We start from the raw sequence: 11,623 nt of genomic DNA on the forward strand, positions 1-11,623 counted from the left end.
TTTTAGGTTCTTAAAATTCCATAGAACAATAGCATAACAATAAATTTCAGTATGTTACTCTAATATGTTAAAAAAAAAAAAATTATGCAAGGCATTGCACGTACACAAAAAAGCACAAACCCCACGATACCTAAATACATAATATAAAATTTATCCTCCAATGTCAGTATATAAAGCATATATAACAGATGATCCACATAAGTTTCGATAGTTAAGAGATACTAAATATCCAAGTATATTTTATTCTAACAACATCATGGTGGTACAAGAACAAACTTCCTTCAGAAGTGAAAAAGTTGGTAGCATCAGAAAAGAAAGCTTCACATCCAAAGAAGGGGAAGGAAAACCCAAGGCTCCAAAAGCAACAATTGACCCAAAGTGCTTAAAACACCAACAAAAAGATGTGTCAGGGCCTGAAGCCAACACTAGGGCAAATGTTGAAAAACTGGGAGAAAAAAAACTTGAGCTAAGGAACTCAGGTTACATCCTCCCAGATGATCATAATGAGCCAAGGGAGAGCTTCCCCAGTCATTTTGGAAAAAGTGAAAAGGTCCACATTTATCGGTGTCACCGACTTAGATTACAACACCAACTTTATCTACATAGTATGCTTGTGTTTCTCCTTCACTGATCCCTTCTCACAAATAATATATGTGAATTGAGATGATGCCGAAGAAGATTATTCTTCAAGGTTGTGTTTGAGTCATTATCTGATTCTGTGTTAAGCCGTATCTGTATTCAAAACTAAACATCAGTTGTCACACGACAAGTATGCATTGTATATATCAAGTACACCATGCACTATATTCTGATCGCAAAAAACTAATGGTGTAACATCCATGGGATCAAAACTTGAAGAAAATACTTGTAATATAGACCAGTCATCATTCTTTTAGTTCAGCCTATTAAACTCCATTCACTTTGCTGCATGGTCCCTACTCCCTAGACCCTACCAATGCTTGCCATTTACCTAGGAACACCATCATTGTTTGATTGTGCTTTTGTCCTTTTAGTTTTTAAAACTATTTTGTAGAAAAAATTTCAAAAACTAATTTTTAGATAATATGAGTAGAGGAAAAAGTTGAAACAGTGCAATGAAAAACATAAGCAACAGAAAACTGAAAATAGAAAACCAAAACAATTTAAAAACTGAAAAAGACTACTTTTGAAAAGTTTTCAAAAACTATTCTTATCAAACGAGTTTTTTTTTTTCTTCTTATTTTTAAAAACAGAACAATTTTCAGGAATAGGAAACGCAAAGGACATTAGAAGTTCCAAGCCACTCTTTGCCAATAGTTACTAGACATTTATTTTTGCTAACTACATGATGTACACTCATTATTTTCTTTTATTTTTCTTCTTGGAATTGACAAGTGTTTAATATTTGATGTTATACAAATTTTATGATTTGGATTGTGTTCATGTCTTTTTCTCATAAAATAGGTAGCAAAAGCAAAAATACAGTTTCACAGGACAAACCTTATATTTTTTTAGTAATGATGCCAACAATGAGGCAACAAGTTGGATGATATATTTCTGTCCAATGCAAGCACGTGTACCAGATCCAAAAGGAAGAAATGCAGCATTTTCATTTGGATCATTCAGTACAAAACCTGCACTGGAGAAGTCTTCAAGTTCTTCTTCAGCAGAACCTGTGAGAGTTCAATATCAAGATCAGTAATAGATGAGCAACAGAATCTTCTCCCCTACCACCTACAGAAAACATAACAGAATATCTCTGATGATGAAGACATACTAGCCCCACTAGTCAATTGTCATCCACATTAGACAAATCTTTTTGTTCTTCTCAACATGACCTACAGAAAATATATCAGGGGCCTCCACCCATATGATCCAGGGGTGAATGCTTTCAAAATAACACTGATTTTGTCCAAGATCCTCAACTAAAAATGATCTATTTCAGGTGCATTACAATTGATACCTTAACAAGGCCTGAAGTCTGGTACAGTACCAACAACGTGGTTTGGTTTTGTTCCAATCCCTTGAGGAGCATTGGAAAGTGGTCAAAAAAATACTAAAGTATCTCAAAGGGACAACTTATCATCGTCTATTGCTCCAGCCTACAGCCAACTTTTCAAAACTTTCTTTACGGGTCTTTGTGATGCAGGTTGAGCCACAGACCCTAAAGATATTGATAGACAACGACAATCAACCCCTAGATCCAGTATCTATTATGGACCTAATCTCATCATAGCTTCTAACAACTATATGTACCAGATCCTAAGAAGGTTTAGTCAATTTTCATTGTTTTTTTTGTTACAGCATATTTAGGAAAATCCAATTTTCTCATTCTCTCTGTATTTTTGTTTCTCTTTTCATTTTTTTCCTTTGTTTTATCCCTGATTCTTGACTATTCATATACAAAACCAATTTTTGAAGTATCAAGACTCATACCTGATCCCTTTGTACCAGTGGAGAGAAATCGGTAAGGATTAAAATCACTTGCATCACTCCCCCAACTGGAGTCATCCTTCTGTATCAATTCGACGGGTGCAACGAGTACAGCTCCAGCAGGTATGGTTACACCAGTTGCAAAGCTCAAGTCTGACGTAAGGATGAATATTAATGAATACAAATAATAGCAGGAGTATAGATAGAAATTTTTGAAGGCAATCCTAAATTAGATTTTAAGCCATTAAGAATAACTATAAAAAATAATTATTCCAAATCATGATGTACATCACACTGGTATTGCGTTAAATTACTACAACCCTCGTCTTATACTAGCCCTATTAGATGAATTGTAAGAACTAGAATATTCAAATTTAATATTCGTATTTTAAAATCATGCATAAAACTACCAAGTATAAAACCTATTATGCTATTGTAGAGATGGGATACTAGCTCCTAACTGTTACCACAATGTTAATGCTTAACCGATCAATGAAAAAAAAAATCATGTGTATATAATGCACACGACACAACTAAACAGAACTTGCAAAGGTTCCAAATCAGTTAGCTTTTTTCTACACAAGAAACCCTTCCTTAAGTCGCTATGCTTGCTTAAGAATATCTCACCATGTTTCAAAGAACACCTCTGCAGCATGGGACCAGTGGGAAGAAGGCGTGCTGACTCGTAAATTGTAGCCAATAACAAAGGCATCCTATAAACATCTTCATGCTCATATTTTGACGGGTTTCTTCCTACCATGCTAATCTCCGAATAAACCTGCAAAAGCATACAAAATAAGCAACCAGCTGCCTTGTAAACATCAAGCAGTCAGTCTATTAGAAAAAATAATAAACTATTTGGTATTGAAAATCATAGAGTGTAAACCCATGATTGAGCATACAAATGAAATCCTATACTAACAAATATGGTTTTTCTTCGAAAGATACTAGAATAACAGTTTGTTATTGTGTTGACAATAAATTTCAACTCATAAACGGAAGTGAGAAAATGTAACTTATGCCATGGCAAAAGCAGACACATATAGCAGGCAGAGCTACTGACAAATATTGAATAAGAGGTAAAGTACAACACACATTCCCTAACAAAGAATGTCCATGTCCATTCTAAAGGGTCGGAAAATTTCAAATTATTTAAACAAAATCACCTTAACTAGTACTTCTCTCATCAGGCAGATTGTAAAACCAAGGTGTACTCCTGGTTTTAACTTTGTACAAAACCAGATTCATCAAATATAGGGAATCATTTAAGAAGATTTGTTATAGGAATTACACTCTTGGTTTTGACTTTTGAGCATTGGAAAACAAACTAAAATAAAAGGATGCAAATAAAATGCAATTACAAATTGGACACAATAAATAGATTTAAACCTTATCCTGTATTTCCAGATGAATGACAAGCCTAGTCAATACATTGGTGATTAAAGCAGATGTAGTTTGACATCCATGAAACACCATACGCAAGACGTTTCCACTAGGTTCTTCTTTACCATTTTGATGATCCTTAAGGTCACGAAAGAAATAGTAATCTTGAAACCCATCATCAGAACAACATTGTGCACCATGTGCTGACTTCATTTCTTTGTTGGAACTTTCATTATGTACATCTTGGTCAGTATGGCCAAATAATTTGCAACCTTTTCTGCAATGTTGAAGGATATCTTCAGTTAAGCATTTTAATTTTCTGCATAAGCTTTGATACCTCCAAAATCCAAGTCTCCAAAAAGGAGTAACATTAAAGGAGGCCCAAAAGCAAGCATCTTTAGCAATCATCATAAACAGTTCCTCATATATTGCAGCCTTTGGTGAGGCTAAGAAACCATCTCCAAAGAACGTAGCTCCCATTATTGTGAAAGCCAAATGCTGAGAAACCAATCTAGAATCAATACCTCCTTTGGTTCTGATGTTTTCTATTTTATCTGTGATGAAGTCTGCAACTTTCATAGGAATCAGATCATCATTCTTCAACAATCTTTCATTTAATTCATTTGCCAATAACTCCCTTCTCTTTTGCACCTAAAGACAATTTAAATTAAATTCCAAGCTGCTGTAGTCAGAATGAGAACATGATACATAAAAACAACAGGACCTGTAATTTCTGCAGACAGTACTTGAGATGCGTAATAAAAATACATAAACAAAAGAGTAGTTTGATCAGTACTAAGAATGTCTCAAAAGTCAAAAAGAAAGAACCTAAGCATGTCACCTTTTCAAAGGACGGGGCAAAGAGACTTGATTGCCCAAAGGCAAGATGAAACACTTTTCCAGTAAAAGGCAACTTATCCTCAGCCTTTATAAGCATCTGTTGAATTAGTGCTGGATCCCTAACTGAGACCAAAAGCTTAGTAGGACCTAACCAAAGCTTAACAATAGGTCCATACTTTTGATGAGATTCTGACAACACATCTGGAAATCAAAAGGCCAAGTATATAATTAGTTTAAAATTTTACAACCAGCCAGCCATAATATTATTCATTACTCAGAACCAAAAAAAAAAAAAAAAAACACTACGACACATGCAAAACAGTGAAAGAACCTAGCTTTGACATTACTGCAAAATTCCTTTAATAGCCATTCTAGAATAATACCCCACCTTGTGCAAAAAGAAAGAAACCAATATTAACACCATTCTTTGTACCCTCATCTCACATTTTTACTTCATCAATGGCCTCCTATTAACAAATGGTGATCTGATATCGAAGGAACATAAAGCAAGTTTTCTCTTTCCGTGTACAACTCCAAAACAGCCCATCCACTCAACCAATCAGAAACCAAAAAGGCACGAATTTCACCAAACCCTTTTAATCCACAACAAATTCCCAATAGAAGATAACAGCAAACTGACATCCACACTCAAACAAATCATAAACCACTATGACACATGACCTCAAATCACGATAATAAGACCCAATAACACACAAACTCCATATTAACACACTAAACCCAAAATTCACATCACTAGAACTCAAAAAACTTATTCTTTCCGATAACAACTGAAAAACAGATCACAGACCAGCATAACACAAGACCCCATCACCCAATAACTTGCAAAATCCAGATTAATACGCTAAACCCCAAATCCACTTCACTAGAATCAAAAAAGAAAAAAAAAAAACTGATTATTTCTGATAATAACTAGAAATACAAGTATCCACGAGGCAATAGGGACGAAAACGAAAAACACAAGGAAATCATCATGAAGTCCCCATGTCACGAGACAGAACACAGACCAGCACATCACAAGACCCCATATCACCACAACACCCAATAACTTGCAAAATCCAAAAAACAGTTTTTTTTCCTCATAAAAACTACAAATTCAACTAATCCACGGGACAAAAAGGGATAAATTAAAAAAAAAAAAAAACAACAACAACAACAACAATCCTCCACCGTTTGTCCTAGGTCCTCAGCCGACAAGGTAATAAACTGAACATGGATCAGTGACTCGCGAAAGAAAGATAGAAATGATGAGGATTGACGAAAAACTGACCAGTAAAGGTGGAATTTTGGCGGGAAAAGAGGTTGCGGTGGCCGAAGAAAGAGGGAGAGGGAGGCCCGGGAATGGTTTTGGCCCTGTGCCACAAGCCAAAGATGGTGAAGAATCTCTTGAGCAAAAGGGTGGTGGCAGCAACGAGAGAGAGCCAGAGAAAAGCATTGAGCTCTCGCGTGGCGAAGTCCCTGAGAAGCTGAGAGGGAGAGTGGACGCAAGAAGAGGAGGAGGACCTGCCTCTGGCGTGAAGAAAGTGAAGAAGAGACAAGGGTGTGGGGAGAGAAGAGATTGTGTCGTTCATTTTGTGGAACCAATGGGAGAGAGAGAGAGAGAGAAAGAGTGGGGATTGGGGGGTTACGAATAAGAACAATGTTGGTGATGGTGTTCGTTCTGACTTTCTATTCGGACCACGTTGTCGTTGTTGGACTTGGGCTTGTCGGTTTGTGGGGGGTGAAGCTGAACTCCAGAGACGTCGTCTCGGTTATCGGTTGATGTGATTGTGATGGATACGCAATTCGGATAAGAATTTCAAATATCAAATAATTAAACTATTACATTACAAAAAAAAATTATATACATTTTTTATTTTTATAATTTTATGAATTTTGTCTTTTTAATATTTATAACTAAATTTTATTTCAAATAAATATACGTATTTTTAATTATTATAATTTTGTAAAATTTTACCTCTTAATTTCTTATACAATAGAAAAGAAAACTGAATTATGAAATAAGATGAAGATTAAAAAGAAAGAAAAATTATGCATAAGAGCTAAAATTAAACGTTTTTAATTATAAAGAATAAAGACTAATTTCATTAAACTAAAAAGATTAAAAGAATATTTCAACTAAAAAATTATAATTGTAAGTATAGTTTCTTTTAGTTCAGTTGATTCATTTAAAAGTAAAGTAATATCTTTAGTTACAATTTTATGATTAATTGGTAGATTAAATTTAGTGTTTGGTTAAGGAACACAAATCACATGTATAAATAATTTTTTATTTATTACATCAAATTAAGATAATGTTATTCTAGTATAGCTGATAATTTTAAGTATTAAATATATAATTATAAGCTTATATATGTTTTTAGTCTCTATAAAATGAATAAGTTTCAATTTTAGTTATTGTAAACAAAAATTCTTTATAAAATGAATACTATTATAAGATTATTCTAACTATTTGTTTGTTTATTAAAAAATTAAGTGAATATCTTAGGTATTACTCACAATTGTAAGTAATATGTCACTCTAAATTTTTTTATAGGTTCTTAAAATAAATATTATGTATCTATCTCAAAATGATTATCGGACCAAAAATAATGAATTTAGATTTTAAAAGGATGAAAGTCAAAAGAAAAAAAATAATTTTTAGGGAGCAAAATCAAAATTTACTAATTTTAAAAGGACCAAAAACAATATTTACAAATTTTAGAAGAATGAAAAATAAATTAATAAATTTTAGAGACCAAACTAAAAAATTGTTCATGTTATAAGCACTAAAACACATTTAAGCCACAATTATATCATCGTCATCATCATCATCATCATCATTTTTGGAATATAATCAAATTTCCATATTGTTAGAACATAAGGATAGACATAGGTTTATATATACATACAAAGTCTCCATTAATAAGAAACCTTCTGGATGATGACCAAAATCAAAATTATGAGGATTTAAGCCCAATGACTATGATGGAGCTGACACATAAATTCAAGCATTGGACTTCTTGATGGAAATCTAATCCCCAAGGATCCCTTTGAAAGAGGTAAGACCAAGAAGGATGAAAGTTGATCCATAGGAAGGCTCACACTTGAAGACCATTGAGCCTTTAACTAGGTTCATGGTTAGGAGGCTAGAGGAGGCTTCTACAGAGGAGGTACTTCTTAGACTTATGCTCAATATGAGTATTGAGTATGATTCCTCTTTTTAGTCTCATAGTCTCTATTGTACATACATTGTATAGTTTGAGTTCTTGTACCTTGTATATAGTAGATCTTGTATAGGTGTATTTTGCCTTTGTATTTGTAAGACACCTTTTCCTTTTCTTATAAGTCATCCCTTTAGGATTTTAGGGTATATTACTTGGAGACTTTTGCTCTATTTGACCTTGTATTAAGGGTTATTGATTTTTATATTTTTAGTAGTAGAAGTGGGGTGACAAATAGTAAGGTGTGTAGGTGTAACTAGTAATTGGGCCAGAGGTGAGCCTAGGCTAAATTTTACATATTAGTCTTGTTTTCCTCCATTTTTTTTCCAAGAAATTGATTTAGCTAGGTCTCACCATATTTTGGTGAACCTAGCTAAAGCAATTCCAAGATTTTTGGATTGGACTAAGTGAAGGAAATCACCCTTGGCCGCCTAGCTCATCTCCTTGGCCGAAATTGCTTGGCTTCTCTACACACTTGGATAGCTTGTGCTACAAGCTTCTAACTTAGCTTGCTCCCCAAGCTTCTAAGTTGGAAGCTTGTTCCACAAGCCTCCTAGATAACTAGATCGGTTAGCTTGATTGCAAAATGACTAACCATGTTTTTATTTGAACCATAGTTAGTCTAGCTTGCACCACAAGCTACTCCCTCACTATGTAAGCCTTTTCCCTCACTTTGTAAACAATTTTGATGCATATCTTAAGAGAATTCCGAAAATTGTTTAGATTTTCTCTCTTCCAAAAGTCTCAACCTCTTTGATTTTAATCCATTTCTCTTATCCTCTTCATACAAGAGTGTGGTGAAATTTAAAATGGCTAATCTTCCTCCAAGGAGTGGCACCACTTGAGAGTGTTCTTCACCATTAATTGGTGAAATCCGAAGCTTCATCCACCATTGGAGGCTTTGGAGAAGCTTAAGGAGAACCAAGAAGCCAAAGGTCTAGGGAGAAGCTTGAAGAGGAATCAACATCAATCCGGTTCCAAAGCAAGTTTCCATCATTTGGTATCAAAAGCTAGGTCTCCTTAGTAAATTCCTTCTTAAGCTTTTATTTCAATTTTGTTCGGACAAAACATGTAATATTGTGTCTAAAATTGTTTCCACTTGTTTGTTCCTTTATTGTCTTGTGTATTGTGTGCCTTGAATTGTTCTTGTGTCACAACTATAAATCTATAGAACAATTCACTATGTCTTGATTGTTTTGATTCATACACCACTTCTTGTGAATCAATCTTTGTGTGTGCCTTTAGGTATTCTCTATATGTGATTTTTAATGTTTTAGGTTTGATTTAATCTTTTCTTGGACTCCTAATAATTCGGTCAAAAGAAAGAAACTCCTTAAAGAAACTAGACTAGAAAACATTTTTCATTTCTTAATCTCCTAGTTTTGTCTTAGAGTCATGTGTAGTTGCTTTACTTGTCATTAAATCACTTTTGTGCCTTTTTTATTTTTGAATCTAAATAGATTTTTCTATATTTTATTGTGATATCATTGTTGGCTGGACACGTATTAATTCTAGATGTGCTTAATTATTGAATGATTCCTATGCATGTTATTAGACCTGACATGTTTTAGAGTCAATTTTTGTGAACTTCAATTGCTAATTGTTTCTTAGCAATCTAAGACCAGCAATTCCTTGTGTCTTTGTGTGCTTATTTTGAAAAACAAAACAGAGTAAGAAGTGTATCAAAAATGAAAATTAAAGGTGTACAAAAAGAAGAACAAACTAGTACCAAAACTAGTAACTATTGTGATTGAATTTTGACTTGTACACTTACACTTCTTACTCTTTTTTTCTCCACCACTTGGAAACCTCTTTTATAATTGTTTGACCTATGTTTAAGTGCTCATATTCAGTATAAAAAAAAAAGCCAAGAAGGCAATAAAAGAAAAAGAAACAAAAGAACAAAAGCTAGAAAAACAAAGTGAGGAAAACAAACAAGTTTAGAGCACTCGACCTTTGAATTTTTTGTGTAATTTTATTTGAGGTTTACTTGTTTTCTAGTGGTTGGAAAAACATTTCTAAATACTCAAAATAATAGCACAAATTTTGTTTTGATTTTGAAATCAACTCTAGAGCCATTCCTATGATTATTCCTTTGGTGCTAGTGTTGAATTAACTTTTAATTGTTGCTTTGTGTCTTTCTTGGCTCTCTTTGAGTTTGTCATAATAATTCCTATTAGATTTTAGCCTCTTCTAATTATGAATTTTTAGTTTTTATTTTATTGGACTCCACATTCTCTTGATGGTTGTTAAGTCTTGGTGAAACTAGTCCACTTTCAAGCCATTACACTTGGAAATGAGTGGATAATTGAGACATAATGGATTCATCTCAAAGAGGCCACAACTTGAGGGAGATTGAGGTAATAAAATCCTTGAGTGAAACATATTGGAAAGGCTCACTTGTTTTCTCATTTTGCAGCTACGAAAATTTTTGTTTTAGGTTGCATATTTAGAGATAGACTTAGAGACAAATTTCAGCAAAACTGATTCTGGTACCAGTTGAGACAGAATTAGCGACCAACTTAGCGACGGATTTCTGAGAGCACTATTCTAGTAAGGGAAAACAGCACCTTAGAGGCAGAATTTAGAGACGGATTTGCGATGAATAGTACCAGGGCCTCCAAATCATCACAATGCTGTCTCAAAATTTGGTCACTAATTTTTTGTGAAAATTTTCAATTCCTTTGTATTGGATTTCATTCTTTTTCTTGTAAATCATTAACCCTGTCCTTGGGTTAATTTCTTTATTTTCTTTGTTAAATCAAACTCACATTTATGAATGGTTGTGTGGGAAATTCTTTTGCTTAAATCCACCACTTCCTAAATATTTTTAAATAAAGACTATTAAATTGGTTAGTACTTGTGGAAGTGTCCCCAAAAGGATTCAAGTGTCATTTGGGCTTCCACTAGGATTCGACTAGTTTATTTGCTTTCATAGAACGTTTAATACTTGTGGAAGTGGTCTAAAGGGTTTTAAGTGTCACTTGGACTTCCACCCTAGGAAAATCGACTAGTATATGCTTTACTTGCTTTCTTAATTGCTTTCATTCGTTAGTTTACTTTCTAATTGTAATTAGGGACGTTTCCAAAGTTCGTTTAGAAGGCTTCCTTACTTACTAGGGGTTTCGTGCACACACACGCTATTACTTAATTTGCCTTATGTGAAAAATTTATTTGTGAGACAAGTATAAGGGGTTTTAGTAATTTCCACTTGAAAAGGCTTGGTTATTAAGTGGCTCTTTTGTAGCTCACCTCCCTTGATAGTGCAACTTGTATACTTAGACCTCAAAGTACTTAGTCTTGCACTAAAAAGAGAAAACTTTTTTGTGAAAACTTTTATCACTCAATTTCGCAATTAATTAGAAAATTTTTGAAAACCTTTCTCCGCAAAAATAAGTGATCATTCTCATGAAAATAGTGTGCATAGTCATCATACTCCTAGAAGTCATAGGAGTACTAAAATTGAATTTAGGGAACTTAAAAATTACATTAGGAAAAAAGAAATAGAAAAAATAAATAAATAAGACAATTAGAGAGTTGTTATGCAAACTTATGGTGGATGGTGAATCTAGTAAACCCAAAGTCCATGAAGGCAATGAGCCTTGTAGGCCCAAGAGACAAGATGGTGAAGGGCCTTCTAAGCCTTACAAAGGCAACCATGTTGAGGAGCATTCACAGCCCAAGAGCCATCATTCACACACTCACTCATCTCTAAGTGAGGGGTTCTATAGTAGTCACCATGATAATGGCTACTATCAAAGACAACC

The 11,623-nt window shown here is 33.9% G+C and overlaps 1 protein-coding gene across 2 annotated transcripts; it reads right to left on the bottom strand.

The window, feature by feature from the left end:
* Positions 1-127: 127 nt before the first annotated feature.
* Positions 128-6,340, bottom strand: LOC109808035 (uncharacterized). Of its 2 annotated transcripts, none has more exons than XM_083065240.1 (7): positions 5,924-6,340; positions 4,637-4,836; positions 3,802-4,446; positions 3,040-3,190; positions 2,416-2,565; positions 1,480-1,652; positions 128-744 (listed from the first exon to the last, which is right to left on the bottom strand). In XM_083065240.1, exons 1-7 carry the CDS (start codon positions 6,222-6,224, stop codon positions 739-741), a joined length of 1,626 nt encoding a protein of 541 aa, XP_082921366.1. In that variant the 5' UTR covers positions 6,225-6,340; the 3' UTR covers positions 128-738. The 2 variants fall into 2 exon arrangements, with proteins under 2 accessions (XP_082921366.1, XP_020226429.2); XM_020370840.3 differs by having other exon boundaries at positions 128-732; positions 5,924-6,334.
* Between the last annotated feature and the right edge of the window lie 5,283 nt (positions 6,341-11,623).

This window comes from Cajanus cajan, chromosome 10 (assembly GCF_000230855.2).
Source record: "Cajanus cajan strain Asha chromosome 10, NIPB_CcT2T_4, whole genome shotgun sequence".
Lineage (NCBI taxonomy): Eukaryota > Viridiplantae > Streptophyta > Magnoliopsida > Fabales > Fabaceae > Cajanus > Cajanus cajan.